The 22,321-nt window shown below is 43.5% G+C and overlaps 4 protein-coding genes across 6 annotated transcripts; all 4 read right to left on the bottom strand.

Annotated features, from left to right (window-relative positions):
- Positions 1 to 1,570: 1,570 nt before the first annotated feature.
- On the bottom strand, positions 1,571 to 7,301 carry ndufs3 (NADH:ubiquinone oxidoreductase core subunit S3). The gene is made up of 7 exons (XM_079736407.1): positions 7,239 to 7,301; positions 6,864 to 6,932; positions 6,570 to 6,667; positions 4,259 to 4,408; positions 3,273 to 3,398; positions 2,646 to 2,765; positions 1,571 to 1,854 (listed from the first exon to the last, which is right to left on the bottom strand). The coding sequence occupies exons 1-7, from the start codon at positions 7,291 to 7,293 to the stop codon at positions 1,696 to 1,698; spliced, it is 777 nt and encodes a 258-aa protein (XP_079592533.1). The 5' UTR covers positions 7,294 to 7,301; the 3' UTR covers positions 1,571 to 1,695.
- A 465-nt stretch (positions 7,302 to 7,766) lies between these two features.
- Positions 7,767 to 9,831, bottom strand: ptpmt1 (protein tyrosine phosphatase mitochondrial 1). Its single transcript, XM_079736923.1, has 5 exons — positions 9,817 to 9,831; positions 9,529 to 9,685; positions 9,280 to 9,360; positions 9,012 to 9,203; positions 7,767 to 8,062 (listed from the first exon to the last, which is right to left on the bottom strand). The coding sequence occupies exons 2-5, from the start codon at positions 9,673 to 9,675 to the stop codon at positions 7,934 to 7,936; spliced, it is 549 nt and encodes a 182-aa protein (XP_079593049.1). The 5' UTR covers positions 9,676 to 9,685; positions 9,817 to 9,831; the 3' UTR covers positions 7,767 to 7,933.
- A 247-nt stretch (positions 9,832 to 10,078) lies between these two features.
- Positions 10,079 to 16,060, bottom strand: prc1b (protein regulator of cytokinesis 1b). Of its 2 annotated transcripts, none has more exons than XM_079736283.1 (14): positions 15,940 to 16,060; positions 15,540 to 15,672; positions 15,034 to 15,156; positions 14,658 to 14,891; positions 14,368 to 14,538; positions 13,861 to 14,010; positions 13,615 to 13,762; positions 13,387 to 13,523; positions 12,962 to 13,057; positions 12,704 to 12,850; positions 12,463 to 12,573; positions 12,157 to 12,273; positions 11,618 to 11,797; positions 10,079 to 11,061 (listed from the first exon to the last, which is right to left on the bottom strand). In XM_079736283.1, exons 1-14 carry the CDS (start codon positions 15,948 to 15,950, stop codon positions 10,990 to 10,992), a joined length of 1,830 nt encoding a protein of 609 aa, XP_079592409.1. In that variant the 5' UTR covers positions 15,951 to 16,060; the 3' UTR covers positions 10,079 to 10,989. The 2 variants fall into 2 exon arrangements, with proteins under 2 accessions (XP_079592409.1, XP_079592410.1); XM_079736284.1 differs by having other exon boundaries at positions 11,695 to 11,797.
- A 348-nt stretch (positions 16,061 to 16,408) lies between these two features.
- vps33b (VPS33B late endosome and lysosome associated) lies at positions 16,409 to 22,262 on the bottom strand. Of its 2 annotated transcripts, none has more exons than XM_079736559.1 (24): positions 22,247 to 22,262; positions 21,795 to 21,948; positions 21,376 to 21,456; positions 21,228 to 21,289; positions 21,091 to 21,140; positions 20,889 to 20,956; positions 20,735 to 20,780; positions 20,559 to 20,653; positions 20,087 to 20,191; positions 19,844 to 19,937; positions 19,678 to 19,755; positions 19,200 to 19,273; positions 19,008 to 19,094; positions 18,808 to 18,898; positions 18,653 to 18,727; positions 18,447 to 18,511; positions 18,308 to 18,362; positions 18,175 to 18,221; positions 17,931 to 18,063; positions 17,698 to 17,771; positions 17,390 to 17,491; positions 17,200 to 17,275; positions 16,865 to 16,984; positions 16,409 to 16,702 (listed from the first exon to the last, which is right to left on the bottom strand). In XM_079736559.1, the coding sequence occupies exons 2-24, from the start codon at positions 21,888 to 21,890 to the stop codon at positions 16,623 to 16,625; spliced, it is 1,854 nt and encodes a 617-aa protein (XP_079592685.1). In that variant the 5' UTR covers positions 21,891 to 21,948; positions 22,247 to 22,262; the 3' UTR covers positions 16,409 to 16,622. The 2 variants fall into 2 exon arrangements, with proteins under 2 accessions (XP_079592685.1, XP_079592684.1); XM_079736558.1 differs by having other exon boundaries at positions 21,795 to 21,951; positions 22,247 to 22,259.
- Positions 22,263 to 22,321: the final 59 nt, after the last annotated feature.

Raw genomic sequence — 22,321 nt, 5'->3', positions numbered from 1 at the left:
GAGAGGGAAATAAAGAATGTGTCGAACTGTAGACAATATCCATTCTGCTTCCAATGTCTTTTAGCACATGCGTAATATTACCCCGAGGGGACATGGCCATAATTTATTGTCCAATTCGAGCAAGAAAAATATCTTTATGCCTTCGGATACTGAACACTGTGGAGAAAAAAATAATTGCTCATCTCACGCCAATAACCATGTCTGTTCGATTTCAGACTGCCGCAAGACACGCGACGTTGCTCATTTTGTAATCAACTCTGACTTAATTAATTCACCTCTTTCCGCTCGATAGGATCCATTTGAATTAATACTTGGTTATGGTATAATATTCCATTTTCTTTGAAGCAATGCCATTCCACATGAGGTCAGAGCTTAGACACCAGATCCAGGCTGATACACTTCTTACAAGCAAGACAGTTGAATTACTATAGAACGTCCGAGACTTATTTGGTGTAATGTACCATGGCAATGGGGCCACAGTTGTCTGTGGAGAGCTCGTAACAAGGCACCAGCCCTCTGGATTCACACTCATAGCCGGCACACACTCAGCAACAGCAGACCTCCATTTCTCTCCCTCACCGCTAAACGGAATGGAAGCGCGCTCCGGTGCTAATGTGCGTCTGTCACAGTAAAACGTCAGTGGCTTTTTGTTCCCCGTCATTATCTGTAACGTGCACACCTGGTGAAACAGCGGGAGAGATGTTTAATGTGAATGCTTTGGTTCTGCTAAATGGGGCCGAACTAAACCAAAATAACTTTCTCTCTCAACTTCCACCCAGGGAAAAGGTTGACCGCTACAACGGTGACAATGAGAGGAAAAGGCAACGGAGATGACTTGTGGGAGATGGAATTGTGATAATTCTTTTGACAAACTCAAATGGAAGCTTGTGTTTACGCATGCATGCCGTAGGAAATCCTCTGAAATAAAAAAATATAAAAGTACATTTCCACAGCTTGACAGTCCCGATACATTACTTGTAACAATGTTTTAAAGCAACGGAGGTTCTGTACAATGTGTTGGATGTATGCTTCTTATTCTCCAATAAAAAATGTCAATCTTGATGTCAATCGGAGCTGTGTGGACTTGCACACAAACTATTCAGAATCTGCAGCTATTATTTTGATTTGGTGCAAGGAAAAAACAATGTATAGTGACAAACCAGCAATCTTTTATAAAAAAATATATATATAATGGTTGGCTTGATCAGACACAAAATAATTATAAAAAGGACTGATTATTGTTGTATCTGTAAATTGTGTGAAATATTTTGAATACTTTATTATATGTAAACGAAAGCTTCAAAAACTTACCAAAATAAAATGGAAGAAATATTTAAATACAGGCTTCCTGCTTATTTGTTTTCTTAATATTTCCTGACTTTTATCAGTTCTATTTTCTATTAAGTAATGGTCGGCTTTTCCAGTGTCAGGGTTTAGCTGCATCAAGATAGAAGGGGGCTTTACTCTGCTAATTCCATTGAAATTAACAAAAAATGTAGGGTCTGAAGTCATCAGATAATAACTTTGCAGCACACAACCAACAAAAATAACGACCAGCAGACACTAGCACTGTGTTACTAGTCCATTTATTTACATAAATATTTCCAAAGGCTTTTCCAGAAGGGTGGAGTTGCACATACAGAACACACGGGGGCGCTAGAGGCGTTTGCTGCAGCGTCACCGCGCACAGGCCGCTTACTTCTTCTCCTCGGGGGCCTCTAGCTGGGGGGCTGCCTTGGCCTCCCGGTGAGCGGGGAACACCTCCCAGGGGGTGTTGAGGTCGAACTTGCGGAACTCCTGCGTCAGCTCCACGGGCTCGGCCACCACGCGCTTCACCTCGTCGTCGTAGCGCACCTGCGGACGCAAGCGGGGGTCGGAGGAGATCATGGTATTATGGTGTGTTTACCTGCTTTTAAACTAGATGGTGGGAGGACTTTTACTAGAGCTTTATTAAAAGAGAGAGCTTCATCGAGAGAGAGCTTTATCGAGAGAGACAACTAGAGAGAAGGACGAGAGCGAGAAGGAGAGCTTTATCCGGAGAGCGAGAGCGCTTTATCGAGAGAGAGAGAGAGAGAGAGAGAGAGAGAGAGAGAGAGCGAGAGAGAGAGCTTTATCAAGAGAGAGCGAGAGCTTTATCGAGAGAGAGCGAGAGCGAGAGAGCTTTATCGAGAGAGAGAGAGAGAGAGAGAGCGAGAGCGAGAGCGAAAGAGAGAGAGAGAGAGAAAGCTTTATCGAGAGAGAGAGAGAGCGAGAGAGAGAGAGAGCGAGAGCGAGAGCGAAAGAGAGAGAGAGAGAGAAAGCGTTATCGAGAGAGAGAGAGAGCGAGAGCGAGAGCTTTATCGAGAGAGAGAGAGAGAGCGAGAAAGCTTTATCTAGAGAACGAGTTTTATGGAGAGCGGGCAAGTGCGAGAGCTTTATCAGGAGAGAAAGATTGAGACAGACAGAACTATCTATCTCTAGATAGAGATATATATTTTATGCATCTATCTTTCAAATAATGTTAACATTAATCCTAATTTCATAAAAAAAATCCCACCTCAGTGTGTGATTGTTTGGAGTACTATGGATGTCCCATTCCTTCTTTACATAGACCCATCGCTATCCTGGGACTAAACCCTTTTAACATGAACGCCAGCGGGACTCACCTCAACATATCCAGACAAGGGGAAGTCCTTTCTGAAGGGGTGACCCTCGAAACCGTAGTCGGTCAGAATACGTCTCAGGTCGGGATGGTTGGCGAAGAACACGCCATACATGTCCCAAACCTGGAAGCACACAAACACAAGGCTTTATACACAAGTCCTTGCCCCTGATGAAGTCTTACAGAGATGATGCAAATATATCAGGCTGTTAAGGAGATACTCAAGTCCATTATTCTGGAGGAAAATCTGATTAAAAACCAAGACACACTTAACATGCCTCAGGCTTTGCAAGTGTTGTTGTAATTCCTATTGATTACCAACAGGTGGAAGCATTTTGTTTAAAACTAACGGTACAAAATAAAACCGTTATTCAAGGTGCTTTTTGCCTTTTCTAACCAATCATTAAGAAAGGTCTGCATATTAAATGTGATAAAGAAAAAATACCACTAGCAACGGACAATGTGTAGCGTAGACTCGAGATTTATGTGTTGTTTTTCACTGGGTCTGCAGTGCCAGAGCGAGTCAGAATTTGACGGTTTGCATGTAAATGAGTCCTCGGAGCACTGATATTGGCGTTTGAGACACAGTTGTGACGGACAGGGGGATGCCTGCGTGGCGATGGAAGCTCACCTCCCTCTCGTACCAGTTGGCGGCCTGGTGCACGCTGACGGCCGAGTCTACGGGGGTCAGCTCGTCTGTGTACGTCTTCAGGCGGATGCGGGAATTGTAGCGCAGGGACAGCAGGTTGTACACAATCTGTGAGCCGTCGCACAAGGACAAACAAAAGTTGAAGAAAAAGCACGAGTGGAAATCACACCACCAACCTGGGATGCTGTGTATTATTTTAACACACATTAACGGTGCTGTAGGAAAGATGTAAAAGCTATATATTCAGTGTCAGCTATTACAAAGTGAAATGATCTGTTACAATATCTATCAGTCTCTGTATGAGACTATTGGGATTTTAGAGCGCTCCCGGGGCCTTTCTGACCAATCAGGACATCTCTTCCCTGCTTGCTTTACTGAAACCTTTTTGCCTGTTAAACACAGGTGTGTGAATGGTACAGTTCTCATTGGCAAATAAATAAAGGGAGGGAGCCCTTTCATCCTAATAAAAATAAAGTAGATAAACATATGCGTGGTAAGGCCGGGTTCATGCAAGGCCCTCTCTTCCATATTCCATAAATGAAGGATAATTTATCTGTGTGTGTCGTTCACGTTTGAACATCCAACGTGTGCACGATTGTATGCAGAAGAACTTAGGGCTGCTCGATTATGGGAAAAATCATAATCACGATTATTTTGGTCAATATTGAAATCACGATTATTCAAAGGATTATTTTTTAGTTTGAAAACATGTTGTATTTATTCAGCATGCCTCAGATTTTTTTTTTTTTGTAACTGAGAACTGGTCAAAAAATGGTCAAAAAGAAAATGTTCCAATCTAAAACGATATACAGATATGGATCCAACTCGACGATGTTAATTTTGTGATCGTTTGACGCTAAAATCGAAACCGCGATCAAAATTCGATCAATCGCCCAGCCCTAGTAGAACTATGTGTGTGCGTGCGGCTCCGTCAGACCCGAGCGTGTGTCTGGTGCCCTGAGCCTCACCTCAAAGCGGTTCTCCCGCGAGGGGATGTCCACGGCGGTGAGGTCGATCATGCTGCGGAACTGGGCGTTGGTGTGGTCCCGGAGGAAGGTCAGCATGGGAACCACGCCGTCAGAGTGGATCATCACCTCCAGCTCGTTGTAGCACGTCACCTGGAACACACACACACACACACACACACACACACACACACATTAGCAAGATGCATCTTTTTCCCGTTATGACCTTTGAGGATGACACATTTGCGCAATATGTTTTATTATATATGTGAATCCACGTTATATGACTCAAAATGTAAGGGGCAGTCCACCAATCTCACACATTGAGGCTCCAGTTGGTGTAGTTGGAAAAAGTTTTTAAATCATTTGGTGTAACAAAAAATAAATCAATATAATCCTTTTTGATTCAGTCACCAACAGGTTGACCAAATGACTGATTTCGCATCCGTTTTGCTAAGTCGTGAGTTGGCGGAAGGACGAGTATTTTGAAAAGACTCCAACCCCCCTCTAGCATTCTGAAGCCAAGCTGCTACCAGCAGACTAACAGCAGACTGACGAGGGAGAGAACTTGGCGTTCCCACAGGGACTTCCTATCAGGAGATAGGAAGGAGATGTATCAGGAGACTCCTCTATTAGGGGTGTAACGATACATGTATTCGTATTGAACCGAATCGGTACGGACGTCACGGTTCGGTGCATGGAATACACGGTATAAAATTAAATTAAACTGGCATGCAAATTACTTAATGTAATGCCAAACTAATGTTAGATCCGCGATCTTCGGGGACAACTGAGACGCCTGAAAGGATGCCGGCAAGTTCGAGCTACACACGCCGTCCGTTGATTGGTCGACAGAATCGTACTTCCGTGAGACAGGGGGATAATAAACAAACACATTGTTCGCGAGGTATTTCTGGACAACGGCGAAAGCTTCGTTTATTGAAGAAGATGTCGCACAAAAGTTTGCCGTCCTTCTTGGAAGTCCTACATTGTTGATCTTTGCTCATTGTGCACGTTCTTTTTTTTCCTTGGATTTATTAGGAGGCTACACTATGTCGGGCTGCTATGAGGTCACAATGCTAACGCAGCTGCCGCGGCTATCGCGATCCGGTTTAACCCCCCCCCCCCCCCCCCACCATAAGGGTACTGTCGGCGGTGGAAACGCGACCCGTAACTGAGCTATGCCGAAACGCACCTTCACTACTCCACCAAGCCACACCGAACTGACCCGCACCCTCCGGTGGAAATGCGCAAATTCTGTGTACTTTGCAGTTTCATAAATAACACATGCTGAATTTTCAGTTTTATAACTGACTGTCTTATTTTGTTTACAAGTTACGGATGGAGTGTGGAGGGGATGTGGGGTACTTATTGTTTACATCTTAGATTACACAGTTCAGGCTGTTGCAGCTAGCTCAGGGGAGAGACTGGATGACACTAGGTGGTACAACCTGAGACAATAAAAAAAAAGAATTGCCTTCTGCATTTTTGTTTTTTCTGTTCCCTTCATTGCACCGAATCGTGATGTCTGAACCGAGGTATGAACCGAACCGTGACTTCAGTTTACCGTTACACCCCTATCCTCTATGCTGCTTACCTCGCCCTGATGCCTTGTGTAGTGATGCCGGCAGAGCCCTACATCCACGACAGAGAACTATATCCACAGCACACCCCTACATCCACGGTAGACCCATACATCCACGGTAGACCCCTACATCCAAAGTAGAGCCTACATCCTGCCCTACCATCCATGGTAAGACCCTAGATCCACGGCAGAGCTTATATCAACGGCAGACCCTACATCCACCTCAGAGCCCTACCTCACTGGTAGAGCCTACATTCACGGCGACGCCGTACATCCATGAAAGAGCCCTACATCCGCATCCACGGAGGGGTCTTTGTAAATGGCTTCAACGTTAGTGTCTTTCTTATTTGCATATTGGAGAAGCAGCTTGCGGTCAGAACACTCTTTCTTTGGCCAACCGACGAGGCAGGAAAGGGATGGACAACGTGTCATTGGTGGCAAGTGACAATGTAAACCACGCCGAATTATATGAAATTTTATTGGAAGATTGCTAAAAATTCTTTGAAAGTTCTTTCCCACTACCCCAACAGGAGCTTCAATGTGTTAATTTGTGGACTTCCCTGTAAACAACCCCCCCCCCCCCTGCCCCCGGACACTGGTTAAAAAAAGAATATGAACGAGTCAGTCATGGATTCTTCCTTAATAGAGACAACCCCTTACAACACACACAGCAGCCAGAGGTTGGTAGTAGGCCGTGGATAATTCACACTTCAGTATTGTTTTACTCACCTCAACCTGCTGAACATATTTGGGCATCATCTCAGCCACATACTCTCCAAACGCTGCGAGCTGGTTGTGAGTGACAGCATCCTTGGGCCGGACCGTGGCTGTAAAGAGGACAGAGGAATCAAGAAGAAACGGACTTTAGAGTCAGTCGGACTCACAGCCCGAGTATTGACTGTGTTTCTGGTGCATGTTTCTGACCTGGTGTGCATGTCTACTACCACCGTGAACATGATCGGTCTATGCCACAAGTGTCTTGTTTAGTAATAATTGAATAATGTAATATGATAGTATGCATACGTTTTGTTTCCGTGGACGTCGTCTCCAGTCTCGCCTGCTGCTGCAGGATACCGGCACTCCGGCTTGCGACTGGAAAATAAAAGGTTGATATCATGAACCTGGAATAGATCACTCAGCATGATAAGAGGAGACACTGTATATTACTATTACTACACACGTCCATGCTGACAATGACAGTTATGTCATTCATCTGCACGTCAGAAAGGCTCTGTGCAGGAGAGCGTTAGCATTAGCTAGCTCAGAGGTCATCCTGGAGACACTGGGTCGGTGAACACGGGACCACCGACCCCTTACTGGTAGTTCCCCGTGTCGTCTGTGTATATCATGAGGATAAAGTGAATTGCCGAACATGAAAGGTGTCTAAGATGTACTCACTGTTCAGACTTCTCCCCAGCCCTCCGCGGACACATCGCATCAACGACGCCGCCATGTTGGATAATGTTGTCTGCGATCTGCGTCTGCGCAGTGAGAGCGTCAACTAGATTGTTCGTGGCTCTTTGTCGCCATCTATTGTACGCTGTATGTTATTTAATGTCCCTATGACAGAATCTGGTAACATAGGATTTATAGTTTACATCGTTACAAAAAAAAATAGGTGCTTTATCAGGAAACTAAACACATGTATACTTTGCATGGCATTATGATTTGTTTTGGGAAAATGCATTTACAAGTAAAATAACGGCATAACTTCAACGGGTAAACATAGGTCAAATGTTTTACAGACGGTAAAAAGTAAGGGCAAAAGTAATATCTCAAATTACTCTTTAATTGAGGTACATAAGAGTTACAAATATGTTGTTTGTTGTATGGTGTGTACATCCCAATATGTTTGAAAGACATCTTGATACATTGAGAGAAGTTTGACGGGTAGGAGAAAGACAATCAGAAGAGCGTCATAAAATATTTATTTTCTGAATCGGCAAGTTTCACCAATGCCATATGTGAAAAATACAACATTGTTTTGTACGCATTTTATGAACATTTTACAACGTTAAAAAAAAAAAAAGCTGATGAAAATGTACAATTATATCTACTAGGAATATGAATCTCCTCCGGTCCTGGAGGCGTTCTCAGCTGCAGTCCTCACACACCTGCTGGCGGTACCTCCTGAGCTCCGCCTGCTGGGCCGAGTGGATCAGGACGTGGGGCCGGAGAGTGACCAGCCTGTGGAGGGCCTCCTCGGGGGTCCAGCAGTGGAGCTGGTGGGTTTAAGTCAACAGAACCCTTATCAATGGGGTTCAACACTAGCCTGGGTATACCCATGCTGCCTTGCGCGCGATTTCATTTCGCGCTGCCAGGCAGCCTGGGTTCCATGGATCCGGTTTTCGCCTGCGATAGGGAACCAATCACAGAACGGGGAGGGACGGCAGGACGATGACGACGTCCATGCGACACACCCATCGTCTTCTTCCTCATCGAATTTCTGTCGCGCTACATACGTCATCTGGTATAATTGATACGATTGGCTATGAGCTACGTACAGACTCATATGATAGACATTCGTAGCGCCCGATAAACGGCTCCGGGCAATCGTAAACCACGCCTCAAATACGAGAAAATTAATGTGTGGTTCCCAGACCTCATCTCAATGTAGATTGGGATGAGGTCTGGCTTTAGCCAGGCTAGTTCAACACAGTGTATAGGGTAATAATGTACTGTTATTGTATGTTGTACTTCCTTGCACTTAAAAATATATAGTGCTTAGCATTGTGTAGCATGTATCTAACTATTGTTAGAGCTTGGCAGCTAACCAGCTGCCAAGCTGCTATGAACATACTTACTGTACCGACAGCGATATATTGTTTCTCTTTCTTCTGACAATTGTACTTATCTATTATCTATTATTATATTACTTATCTTATATTCTCTTTGGATAAAGATGTCTGCTAAATGTAATACACTTACATAGAATAACATATTATAGTGCCTATGGTTTTAATCTTATGGTTAGGTTTAAGTAAGAAACTGAATAATTCAGCAGCTAGAACTACCAAACATTAACCAAATCAAGACCCCCAACACTTCGACGTACTTAAAAAACCTAAAACCAAGTGGTACGCTCAACACATAAGTCAACTCAAACAATGTAGCAGTGGAGGACTTTTTGATGTTGTGAAACCATGAGCTACTGCAGTGAGTGTGACTGACCCGTATGAGATAGGCAGCGACCAGCGTGGCGCTGCGACAGCGTCCGGCCTTACAGTGGACGTACACACTGCTGCCCTCCTCTCTGTGGCGCAGGACAAACTCCACGCCCCTGTGGAGGTTCGCCAGGCTGGGTACCCCCGTCAGGTCCACGGTGCTCAGCCTCAGCTGCTCCACGCCCGCAGCCTGCCACTCCTACAGGCAGAGGATGTCACGTTACATGGACTGGATTTACTGGAATGGGATAACATTTACATCCTCATATACTCACCTCAGCAGAGTTGCAGAAGTATTTAGTTTCGTATTCTTCGTTCATGGTAATGACCCCTCTGACGTTTTCTTTTTGGACCAACTAGAGAAACAAAATAAAACCAGAGATTAAAATAAAAGACACTGGCTAGAAACCAGTGACATTCATCAGAGAGCATTATATTAGCACATTATATGTGATCATCTACTTATGTATATCATTTAACTGTACATTGCAACGTGTTTAGATATATTATACAGCATAGTTTACCTCTTTTGTCATTGATTTAAAGGGCAGGGCTCCCAGTATGACGGTCTGGTCCACTCGGGTGAACCACTGCCTAGAGGACACCTTCTCCATGACCACATTGTAGGCTAAGGTGGGGTAAAACAGCAGCCTGGCCAGCGCTCCAGACATGGTGATGGATCTTAAAGAAATGGTCTTTGAAAATGAGTCATGTAGTTCTGGATGCACACGTTTTTTTAGGATACATGTGATGATTTCATTGGTATATTCATCGTAAGTTTACATGTTGTGTACAGTTGGAAGATCACCAACCTAACATTACATCCGGGTTTCTTCTTCGCTTGTGAATTGTGAATAGGGGAATTGCTGCCATCCACAGGAATGGCAAGAGCAGTGCATGGTTCAGGCAAGTTTGAAATTACATTAGTAAATTTAATATTTTTTGGATTACTTTAAAATGTAACTTTAGGTCATCTAGCAGTCACTTCTATCCTAAGTGACTTGAAATAAATACATTTTTCAGAAGATTTTATTGTGAGATTTTATTGTGAGTAAAACACATTAGGCTTATGGAATGAGTCTTTGGATAAATAAAAACTATATTTTAGAACAATACAACCAACAAGGGGCAACAGATAAATTGGTCGTCATTGTGGCTGATGCAGAAATTAATCGTTTTCATTAAATAATTATAAACATGTGGCCCTTCATCAACAATCCATTTTAGACTAGCTGGCATTTCAGTAATGCTCATTTCATTGTTGAACAATCTAATTCTTTATCTATGTCTATTTATTTACAATTCCTAGTTACAAAAGACCAATACAAACAAATCCCACATTTCACAAGCTGTTCTATATAACCCTACATAGAACTGCAGCTTGTTAAAATGTCAGGAAGAAAAGACAAGAAAGTCACAATATTTACACCAGTATGTGTAAGCGCACATACATACATATATATAATACTTTAGGAAAGTGTGAATGCAAAATAGCATTATTGGACATATAACTAAATGCAATATATAAAAGTGCAAAAAATACAAAATATTTGGCCTGCGACCATCAACTTCTTATTAAAAGGAGTTCATGAGCCCACCCTTCCAATCCTTCAAATGTATGCTTTATAAGAAACAATACAGTGTTTGGATACACCTTTTATAGCTACTAATCTGCAACTCCTAGCTAAAATAGGGTTAATAAAAAGGTACAATAAAATCATTTCCCACACCAAGGCAGTGATAATGTAATGATTTTTTCTGTAGTATACAGGCAAAACCCACAACAGAAGAATGAACATAGAACTCTGCAACGATTCCATGTGACAAATTAGACTAGGGATTTGAGAAAATCAGAAATAAAAGTTTTACATTTTTACACCAAGATTAGTGTTGACTTAATCAACTTCATTCAGAAAATAAGAGTAAAAAGGTAGTTCTTCGACTGATAGGAATTGACATTAGGTCAATCTCAATCTGGAGGACGGTCAAAGGTGCGACACAGTAGAGTTTATGAAGTCTTGCTCTCCCTTGGAGTTAGCGGTCTTGGAGAGGTCGCGCTGTGGAAAGATAAACAAAAGTATATGACCATGAATAAGAAGGAAGGAAAGAATGAGCGCAAGCCAGTGAGGAGTGGTTTTTGCTTGCCATTTCAAAAAGGTGCCATGTCTATCCATCTACAGGTATGTGGTAAGGGAGAGTTAGTGGTTAAGTGGATTAAAACTAATTTTACACAAGGGAAAACAGCATCAAACAACGTATCCAGAGACGAAATCCCTTTAACAGGAGAAAGGCAAGCTTTTGGCGCAGATTCAACTAATGCCATGCAAAGTATATAGGTTTAGAGTTGGCATCACATTGATGGCTAGAAAGGCAAACACACCTTGCCTGAACAGATTCAGTGTTGACCAAGTCCTTCTAAAACATAAATGTACATTAGTATACCGTGTAACACCAAATACACTACTGAGACGCACACATATGTGTAGCTTCTAGAGCCAATAATAACCCCTGATTGCTTCGCATAAGGGACGCAACATAACGATGTATTACACTGCTGGACGGGAAATCAAAAAAAAAGAAATATATTCAAAGAATTTCAAAAAAGTCAATTACCAGAAATTCAGAATAAGTGGTGGCAACAGAGGTTATGGTGGTGTTACGCTTTGGACTAGCAGGGGTCATCAACGCACCGCTCACAGGCGACGCCTTGACCTGGATCATGTTCTCCCGGTTCCATCGCTGGGGCACAGCGTGGGGGGGTTTGATGCGCCCTGGGGTCCGGGGCGCTAGGATCTGACGTGTGCATGGAGAGAGAGAGAGAGAGAGAGAGAGAGAGAGAGAGAGAGAGAGAGAGAGAGAGAGAGAGAGAGAGAGAGAGAGAGAGAGAGAGAGAGAGAGAGAGAGAGAGAGAGAGAGAGAGAGAGAGAGAGAGAGAGAGAGAGAGAGAGAGAGAGAGGATCAGACACAAGTATACACAGACAGAGAGAGACAGAGACAGAGAGGATCAGATACGAGCACACAGAATTCATTTGTGCACTTCACTGAAGACTCGGTTTGTTTCCATTACAGAAAGAACATCGTCAAGATCAGTCCACTTGATCCCTTGTCGGTGACAAGCGTTAATGCACTGTCGACCTTCGTGGGAAGCCTACCTTATTGGCTGACAGCGGAGGGCGGGACATAGCCGGCGAGCGACAGGTGGAGACACCGTAAACGGAGCGCGACGTGCTGTTAGAGGCGGTGCTGGAGAGGCTGGAGGTAGCGTTAAACTGGAAACACATTCGAATGTGAATAGCTGCGGGGGTTAATGACAGCACAATAACCTCTCACTGGCCAGTTAGTCTTTACACTTGGAAGATACACCCTTGGCTTGCATGTAGGTCTCTAGAGCCATTCTGACTACTAAAAGCCAGGCGATGCGTTTATACCATTGTAAAAAAAAAAACGAGGGGCCTCACCTTCCGGGTTTTGTTGGCCGTCGGGGTGCCAAGCAAGCGCCGCTTGGCGGGCGTGCGTACTGACGTACCGTACAGCATGTCCTCCTCTGTCTGCTTGCTCTTCTTCAGTTGCTGTGGAACGTTATAAACAAGAGAGTTACAGACGCTGCATCAGCGTGCATTTCCACGGCCGCGGCGAAGGCGCGTTTACTTTCCTCTTCTTGAAAACGTGTCCCGTAGATAAAGCGCTTTATTTATTCACCCGCTCTTGTTTCTCGTTCTCCTTGTCTACGCGGTGCGCCTCCCACTGCTCCTCCACGTACTGCATGAACTTCTGCCCGCTCACCAGGAACTCTCGGCCCTGCTCGCTCTCCCAGGCCTCGATCTCCGACGTCAGCTTCTTCTCGAGCTGTGGGGGGGGGTACACACGGGGGCCCGTCGGTTAATGCCATCGTTGTGTTCCACTGCAAACTGTAAACGGTCAGGTGTCACTTTTGAACGTGGACCATCATCTCCTTACCTTGGGGAGACTTTTCGACAACTCGGTCCTCTGCTTCTCCTCTTTGAGGAGGTTTCCTCCCCGGTTTGTGAACCTCGTGGGATCTGTTGCTTTTTTCTGGGAATGAAAGGAAAAAGGGATGGTATATTAAAAACAGGCACATTTTTCACACAACGGCCAGAAACATGATATCAATTATACTTTCAATTTGAGATTTCCCAACCCTATAACCAATAATAGTGTATTCATCATTAAATGAATTGGTGTGGAAAGTAAAAGGCAAAGATATGCATAAACTAGCCACAATGTTTAAACATGAGTACACTCACTTCAGATACAGCAGACCCCTGGGTGTTATCATTAGACATGCCCACTTCTGCCATTGCTGTGAAACGGGTTAAACAGCATTTCTCTGGTAATATTTGAAAGAGTGTAATCAGTCTCACCTCGAGGTCCTGGTAGAGTCTCCAGCTTTCTTCCCACTGGTGGACGCCCTCAAAGAGCGCTTTGTGGTCTTCATAGTGCTGCCTTAGTCGCTGGATCTCCTCATCATGGAGACCCAACAGCTCCTCAGTAAAATCCTCTGGGGAAAAAAATGTTTGGCATTTACTTTAGACAATATACCTCTCATTTATGATGCCGTAGAGTAAAACTACAAAGGTGGATCCCCTCACCGCTGTAATACGGCACAAACTCCTGTCGCTGGTCCATGCTCAGGAAGCACTTTGTCCAAAACACGGCGATCTCGGAGCGGATGGCTTCCGTCACGTTGCGCATGTTCAACAGCTTGAGCTCCTCCAGGCGCTGGGCCTCTGCTTGTAGCTGAACGGGAGGGAGGAGTGATGCAACGTGAGCCGGCCTGGTTGCAAGTGCAACACACAGTGGGGGGGGGATTCATACACTGGTGCCTTTTCGCTCACCACGTCCAGATTCCGTTTCTTTGACACGACCATGTGCGGGGAGAAGGCCTCACGCTCCTCCTGGGAGACCTGCAGTCTGTCCCACAGCCTCTGGATCCTCTCCCTGTGAGCCTCGCACAGGGCCTCGTTCTCGGCCCGGCGCCCCTCCAACTACGGCGTCACCAACGACAGACAAGGGCCACCGGTTAGGAAGGCTAAGCACCCTGTCCTTTAAGTAAAGCTAAGCACCCTGTCCTTTAGGCAAAGCTAAGCACCCATTGAAATAATCATTTGAATTATCGTGATTTCAATATTGACCAAAATAATCGTGATTATGATTTTTCCCATAATCAAGCAGCCCTAACACACACACACACACACACACACACACACACACACACACACACACACACACACACACACACACCTTTTTAGGAAAGCTGCCAATAATGCCAAGTGTTCTCTTTCTAGAGGAGTACATTTTTCTAGGATGATTCAACGTTGCAGTGATGCATATTAAAGGCTCACCTGACAGAGGAGCAGCTTGAGAGAGGTTATGTTGTCTCTGGACAGGCAGAAGGCCTCATCATCCTCGCACACAATGTCCTTTTCAAAGCTGGTCTCAGGAACCTGATCCAGGTCGTCCATGCATAGGATGATCTGTCTCTTGATGTCCACAAACTCAGCATGCCGCCTCCCCTGAAAAGATATCCATCGCGATAAATAAAGATTCCTGCCACCTATATCTTTCTTGACATTGTCGAAAAAGTCAAATAAATAAAAGGTTCGTTCTAACTAAAGTTTTGGGTTATTCCCACCTTCTCAGCCATCTGGTTGGATACGTGTTCCCGGAATTCTTCCAGCTGTTCCAGTGAGGGGACAGAGTCTTCGTTGACCCTGAATGGCATGGAGCACAGGATGTCACAGAGGTCCTGGTCCTGCTCCATCAAGGCCTTCAGCTGCTGCACGCGCTGGCTCTTCTCCAACACTAGCACCTCAACGCGTGTGCGGATGTCCTTCTCCAGCTGAAGCATAGTGCTGCCGGCCTCTTCCTAAACACACCAGGACCAACAAGAGGTTTACTTAAGATTGTCAGATTTGTAACCTATTGGCAACAGCCATTGACTTTATGAGCCAATAGGTCTCCCGTCAGCAGTTCTGAACTTATTGATGATATGTTTTTGTTGTGCTAACCTCAAATCTGGGTAATTGAAGTTCCAAGCAGAGTTTTTCCATTTCGTTGCGGCATTTTTCAATGCTGACCATCAGTCTCTTTTTCAGTGCCTCCTCCTCGGCAACCATCATATCCAGTAAACTCTATGGTGGTGGAAACAAGACCAGCAAATTTAACAGATATATCACACACGAAATACATAAATCGCACCTTGAACGTGTCCTTGTATTTTCTATTTTTTAGCTTTGATGTGCATTGGTAAACTTATAAATTTCAAATAACAGCTTTGCAGGGCCTTATTGGCATTGAGAGTCAAAGAGTTAAAGTTTCGATAGGCGTGTTAACAGTCAACGCAGATAATGCTAAACGACAACTCCCTCCGATCAGAAGGTAGGGACAGGACAACGTAGGTTTCGATTTAAAACCAAGCAATAGCAAAAACAAACACCAAAGTTTATCAAGTTGAACTAATACAACACGGAGTAGACCATTATGAAACTCAAGGACTGTTAAGAGAACAGATCACCTTAATGTGACTCTTGACGACATTGGTCCTCTGCAGCCTCTGCTCCTCGGAGATGCCGATCTCCTCCCAGATGTCCTTCAGGTGGTGTAGGGCTTTATTCAAGCAGGTCACCGACTCCGCTGCGAGCACCTCACTGCCGAGGGACACCCCAAAACATGATCAAAACCCCTAAAACATGAGCATCTCCCAACTCATTCATGATCTCAGAAAACTACACATAAACGACGTACATGTTATATGCAGATGATTGCGTGAGTCTGGGTTTCTATGGCACTGAATAAGTTAGCAATTAGGCCATCTGGCTAACAAGTGCGACGCGCCGTTGTATAATGTGCTTACAACTAAAGCCATGGTTGGAAATAACATCAGTATAAGTCTCATAAGCGTTATATAACGTTACCTCTTTCTCATCGTTAATTCCCAGGTTTTGAATGGTTGTCGAGGACTACAAAAACTTGGACACAGCGCTGTCCGCTAACCGTCAGCCTCGAAGCAGCAACGTCCACCCAGTGTTGTCCGGGTCCCAGATTCAAAACACGCGTGTGAACGCAGGCTGAGCTCTCATTGGCTAGTTTCGGGATGCGCGCGCAGCTCGTCGGTACAAATAAAATGAGGTAACAAATCGTTTCGGGTGTGGTTTGCTCATGGACCTATTAAAGAAGGATTTGCTGATGGAAATATAATCGTTTATGACATCTCGTTTTTGAATTTTTTTTTTAATGTAAAACTTATGTGCAAAAAAAATTCTTGAAAAAATGAATGATTGAAGAAGTTTATAGCTTTAACTTTATACACAACATTTTAAAACGGTATGGAAAGAGACTTATTTTTGGGAGATATTGGTCCAAGTTAGCAACATGGACACAAAACCTATTAAAACATTTATTCACATTCAGTTCATAGTATCCTTTTTTTTACATCAATCCAAGAGTGCACCTCAGAAACAATAAGTCCATTCAGTAATGCCAGTTGCCCCGCAGGGGGTTCACATCCTTTACAGTGGCAGGAATGTTTTAGTTTCTGTCCATGATGCAATACAATGCAATAGCAAAAGTTGTCCTAAAATAGATCAGCTGTCTGGACTCATGCATGGTTATCCAACAACGCCTCGATGAGTCTGGCACTGTTTGTGATGGCTGTTGTAACAATGACGAATTTATAACCTAAAGAGAAACGACAAAAAACATACAGTTTATCATGTTATCCGATTTCGGCATGTTTTATATCAATAACAGAATGATTCAGTTCTATTATTGATTCCGATTAATGTCACCATAAAGAAAACAACAACACACTTAATTATTCAAAATCAAGCCCCTTTCTACCTTTCTCTTTGCCAAGGAAACGCAGGGCCGAGATCTCGGAGAAGGTGCATCCCCCGAGGAACATGACCAGGATGGTCCTCCGAGTGTCGTTCCTCGCCTTCCCGTCAGCCTCACTGCAGCCTGAAGAGAGACAAGCATCTCCTGGTATCAGCGACATTCACACATCTAAACACACCGTGTTTGATTTGAACATTTTATTTCAAATATGCAAGAAACATGTCATCGAATGACAGAAACAATTTGTGTTCAGTTGTAAATGTGAAGGGATGTCAACAATTTATACCAGGAACAGTTAAATAGTTATATAGTAATAAATAATAGCATCGCTAACTAACCTGAAGCTGCGAATTCCTGGCCATTGAGTAACCTGGTGACTTCTTCCAAGCCAGTCCATCCATCTCGCTCCAAAACCTGAAGACACGACCAGACACAGAGGAGCCTTGTGGTATCTCCCCCCAAAACACCTGTTTTCCTCCTATAGTCCTAAGCAGTGCAGTGGAATAGTGGTCAGGCTGGATAACCCACCTGTTCAATGAGTTTACAGCTGAGCGGGACGTAAGCCCCGCTGAAGATGTAGGCCATGTCTTTGGGAACACGCAAGTCGTATTCCTCATCCGATTTGGGCACCTTTACAGCAAATGGTCAAAGGACAGCAATAGCCTCAAGTTAAAGAAACGAAGATTGTATCTAGCAACAAATCAACGCTGTACATTTTTTACAAATGGTATAGCTGTTAAACAGCAGTAAGATGTTTGGCAGGAGAGTTTTGGTGGCATTTCCAACGGTTCAAGACATCGAAAATGGTGTTTAATTTGAGTGGCCAGATTACCTACCAAGTTTAGTCTCCTACTTAAGGCTCGGAAATGGCTCTTCTTCGCCAAAGAGGAAAAGGCATCAGTCAGCTTTCCTAAAAAGACAAAACAATCTAATGGAAGTCTGTGTGTGTTTGTGTGAATGACATTATAACAGAGAATTGCTGGACTGTTGTTGCGAGTTATGTAGTACATCGTTTCATGAGGGGAGGTCGTACAGCATCGTGGGATTCTAAGTCTGTAGCCTGTTTCACCTGCAGTTCTGTCGTTCACCAGCTTGCCAACTTTGCTCTCCATGGCGGTGAGGGTCTCCCCAGTGGGCTGTTCCACCAGAACCCCCAGCTGCTTCAGGTTGGCAAAGGTCGGAAGGTGGTCCACGCCATAACTCTGTCAAGGCCGAGCCAAACAGGCATAAACATCATTAATTCATCATGTTCCACCTGACCATGATTATTATCCCTATGACCACCATACTGTTACTACTTTATTAGGGTTCACCTGTAGGTATTGCGCCTTCATTGATTTGAAGTCTTTGGAGAGTAGACCTGTGACGAAATGCAAGGAGTCCTTTGTTACTGCAGCATTGGGAGGAAATGATTTAGCATGTTGGCTGCGTGTCAAGAAGGCTGACCGTTTTCCGTGAGCGACAGGAGACAGAGGAGTCGCAGGCTCTCTATCATGGAACACTGAAGGAAGGACAATAAATGAATGAATACTGGGAGTTTTCTATTGACCTGTGACTACTGTGCATGTGTCTCTCTGAGACTCACTTGTCTGTTGATGTGCTCCTCAATGAACGTAATACATTCCCGGATGTCGAACCCCTCCAGTAAGGCTGTCAAGGTTATTGAAAAATACACTTGTTTCAAAATACAAGGTTGCATGACGAAATACTCAGTATTGACGTTTTTTCAATATTGTATGCATCTTAAAAATAATGTAAATCCTAGTTTTTTTTATCTTGTGGTCTTCTTACAGTGCTCGGTTTTCAACAGCTCTTGAAATTCCTGCTTTGTCTTCTTCTTCATCATTGATTCACTGGCACCAATATCTGTCATGAAGGATGTTGTTGATTACTCAGAGAAGAATAATAACAATTTGTAGATGAGAACCACTCAAAGTATTACTCACGTAAACTCAACAGCCGATGCTCTTGTTTTAAGCCTTTGAGTTCTTCTGAGACAAACGTCTTTATCTGTTTTATGTCCATACCACTTCTTTTCTGAAGGATAACATTAACAACACGGGATTCAGTTATTTAATTAACTCTGCTGGTTAATAGAAGCTTCCGGAATAGTGCTGCACACATGATGCGCAGATGCTTCACCCACGTCGTATGCAGTCTGAAGATTTTTGGCTTTCTGACTGAGAAACCCGAAAACGTTGGAGAAATGCTCATTCCGGATTTGGTTAAACACCTTAGGTGGATTAGACAGGAAACAACGTTAGCTTGGCACTTTGGTATTCATCTGTAAGATTGATGTTACTTCCCAAATACTGCAATTGAACTATTTAAGTCTTACCTTATCTTGCGAGTTAAGCATTACTTTTAAACTTTTGTCCGAGGATGTAACTTCCGGACCAAACTCCACACACCCTGTAGAATAAATATTCAAGTCACACGGTTGACATTCAGCTGCAAACAAGATTGTCGCAAATGATATATGTTCTTACTATGGGGAACAATCTCTACTAAAGCATGTTACTTACTGCAATACAATGTGATGTGGTGTGCAGAGATACAATTAATAGAAATTATAATTGGAATATAATTTCAAGTCGAGTGGACTTATGGAATATTCTTCCAAGTCCACTTGATTTAACATTAATACTTTTTGGTTCATAAATGCCCATAGTCTCCCATGTTTTTATTTTACCTTCCATTATGAGCTATAAAAACATGATGGAAATATCTTAAAAGATTTGACCCTTGAATAAACTAACTCTGACAGGCACCCATCAAGCTAAACACCAATGCACGTGACTTGAGGTTCTACGTACCACATTTGATTCTGAAGATGTCATCCACCAACCCTTCATAGACCACCTGGGAGCACATAGGAGTGACGTAGTCCACATCTGGAGGGGCAAGAATCAACAGTCAGACAAATTAACAAAACAGGCAAACCGTCATCTGCAATATTGCAGGGAAAACTCTGCTACTTACCTCTATCAATAAGAAAAACACTTCCAATTTCCCCATCGCGACCTGTGTTCTGTTCTCCCTCCTCTACCTGCTCCCGCCATGACTCATACGCCATCTGGTGCCACCCAACACATAAAACACATAAGATTTAGTGTCATACGCGCGCAGATAAGTTACATTAGCCGTGTTGGAGAGGAAAGTGCTGTTTTCAAAGCCCTGGATTCACACACTGGTGTTGCCACCATTAGAGACCAGTGCTCCCACCTTGGAACATCGGCCGATCCCATAGACCTTACAGAAGGGGCCGAAGAGGGAGTGAAGTAGGTGCAGTGCACTGCCGGCCGTCCGCACCCAGCGCTGGTTCCCTTCCTAGGACAGGTACAGAAGGCATGTGTGGGTGCTTTGGACTTTGCGTTATTGAAATGAAATGGTATAGACGTGGAAGACACAACACTATTTTCGTCGATCGTATAAATGCATGGGTTGGTGGGAATGAAAAGGTTTTGTAATCATTAAGAATAACTATATATTTTGGCATGCAAAATTGTGTCTATTATACCAGAAGTAAACATTAGACTTACTTATACTATAATATTATAGAATCAAAGTTATAATTAACGAAACACAGCATAAGGGGATGAGTGTTGCAGTAGTGAGACCATATATTAAGACGGTACAGACTACAACGGAATAGATTACAGCACGTGTTATTTTTCAGACAGTTTGAGATCAATACCAGGAAATAGTCTCGGAAGAACTCTGGGAGTTCCAGGCTGATGATGTCATCATCCAATGGGAGGAGATGGAATGCCCACTCATCAGTTGTCACGTCTGAGAGAAAGAAACAACACTGTAGATCGATATATTGTACGAATAACAGACAAAAACGCGAATACACAATAGGTTACCTACCTCCGAAGATTCCCTGCTCCTCCAATACGTTCTCACATGCATAGAACTGGAATGAATGAATGAATCAGTAGAAATTAGTTAATGTTTCCCATGTCGTAGGAATTTGGAAGAAGGCACTAGTAATGTAAGCAGGATATAGGGCACAGGGTTTTACCTTCTGAGGGGTAAATATTAACTTGTATCTTCTGAATTTCCCAGCAGCTTTGTCTGCGTTCACCACATCTTTAAAAAAAAAAAGGGGGAAAAGCCGAGACTTCAAATTATTGATTATAATTGTATGATATCAGCCATATTGCCATTGGGTGTTCCTTTATGATGAAAAGCTAGGCTATTGCAGAATTGTATTGTTTACATACCACAAATCCACTTCACAGATTGTAGTCTTGGACGTATCAGAAAACACAATCTAAAAAGAGATTTAAACACTTTCACACTGTGATGTCAGCTTCTTATCAACCATATGAAATGGGCTGTAAGACGGCACTGTACTTACTGATCAGAAGTGCTCACAATCGGCTTGTATTCCACTTTGTAGAGTTTGTCAACTTCATGTTGCTTTAAAATAAAGCACAAACAGAAATGAAAATCCTGATTCAATTCACTTGCACTTCGTTGACTAAATGTATAGGTAGTTGATGTACCTTGAGTGTAGAGACATTGGCAATGCGATCAAGTGGGCTCATTAAGTCAGCATCAATAAAGAGGTCCTTCCTTCCGGGTAGCTGTTAAATAATGATCAGAATAATAAATGCAATGCAAGCATCGATTTGTAGCTAACAGAAAATAAATAAGACTCAAAATAACACAAAATAAAAACGATATTATGACTTAAGGTGTGATACATATAGCTTTTTAGTGATGAATTCGATTTCTGAGACCTACTGGCAATAGTCAATATCAAACGAGAGTTAAACCCACAGTGTGGAGAGTAAGTGGCTGGGATTACCGCCAGCAGCACCCAACAGTGGTGACTTTACCATTTATTTTAAAGCATCTGTCCAAATCAACAGTGGGGGTTGGGGTTAGGGTTCGGTTAAATCAGTGGTACAATCAGACCCACCTGCTCCAGCAGATAGATCAGCTGGTCCTTGGCCAGCCTCTTAAGCAACGAGAAGTCTGGGAGCTCTGGGGAGTCTCGTCTGATGCTGTGAGCCATGGGGATGGGTGACAGGGGGGCCGAACAGCCGTCTGTCCGTCCTTTACTTGTAAACACTCTTCTAGTGGCATGTGGAGACAATAGATCGCTATGTGAAATCTTGTTTGTTATTTATTGACAGTCTTAAATTAAGATCAATGACATACAAATGTAGGGATCATGTATTGACAGCCCTGATTAAGAGCTGACGTTGCCTAACTTGAAAGCTACACATAGATGCTAGACATGCGTCTTATCAAACGATTATAGGAGATTTTATATTAATAATAATGCCACTTATTTACTGGTAACATTCAAAGACAGTGTAAAATGGTTAAAATAAACAACAGTATTTGAGTCAGTGTAGGGCTAGCTACCTTCTTCCGTGGTGGGGACGGATGGAACTAGGTACTCAGAGAGCGTGTTGCACTCCGGACTGATTCAGGGGGGGA

Source organism: Pollachius pollachius, assembly GCF_949987615.1.
Source record: "Pollachius pollachius genome assembly, chromosome: 5".
NCBI classification, from domain to species: Eukaryota; Metazoa; Chordata; class Actinopteri; order Gadiformes; family Gadidae; genus Pollachius; species Pollachius pollachius.
Note: the sequence above shows the minus strand (reverse complement) of the source record. Positions and strands in the feature narration are given on the sequence as shown.

Excerpts from the sequence above, each read along its gene's own strand:
- vps33b (XM_079736559.1), bottom strand. The coding sequence starts at position 21,890 with ATGGCTCACAGCATCAGACGAGACTCCCCAGAGCTCCCAGACTTCTCG. Across the intron at positions 18,222-18,307 it reads CCTGTCGCTCACGGAAAACG|GTCTACTCTCCAAAGACTTC; the intron begins GTCAGCCTTCTT and ends ATTTCGTCACAG. Across the intron at positions 16,703-16,864 it reads TTTCCTTGGCAAAGAGAAAG|GTTATAAATTCGTCATTGTT; the intron begins GTAGAAAGGGGC and ends GTTTCTCTTTAG.
- ndufs3 (XM_079736407.1), bottom strand. The coding sequence starts at position 7,293 with ATGGCGGCGTCGTTGATGCGATGTGTCCGCGGAGGGCTGGGGAGAAGT. Across the intron at positions 6,668-6,863 it reads GACGTCCACGGAAACAAAAC|CCACGGTCCGGCCCAAGGAT; the intron begins GTATGCATACTA and ends TCCTCTTTACAG. Across the intron at positions 1,855-2,645 it reads CCTTGTCTGGATATGTTGAG|GTGCGCTACGACGACGAGGT; the intron begins GTGAGTCCCGCT and ends TTGCGTCCGCAG.
- prc1b (XM_079736283.1), bottom strand. Across the intron at positions 14,539-14,657 it reads CCAACCAGATGGCTGAGAAG|GGGAGGCGGCATGCTGAGTT; the intron begins GTGGGAATAACC and ends ATATCTTTTCAG. Across the intron at positions 12,851-12,961 it reads TGTCGAAAAGTCTCCCCAAG|CTCGAGAAGAAGCTGACGTC; the intron begins GTAAGGAGATGA and ends CCCCCCCCACAG.
- ptpmt1 (XM_079736923.1), bottom strand. The coding sequence starts at position 9,675 with ATGTCTGGAGCGCTGGCCAGGCTGCTGTTTTACCCCACCTTAGCCTAC. Across the intron at positions 9,361-9,528 it reads TTAAATCAATGACAAAAGAG|TTGGTCCAAAAAGAAAACGT; the intron begins GTAAACTATGCT and ends TTGTTTCTCTAG. Across the intron at positions 8,063-9,011 it reads TCGCTGCCTATCTCATACGG|CTCCACTGCTGGACCCCCGA; the intron begins GTCAGTCACACT and ends TAAACCCACCAG.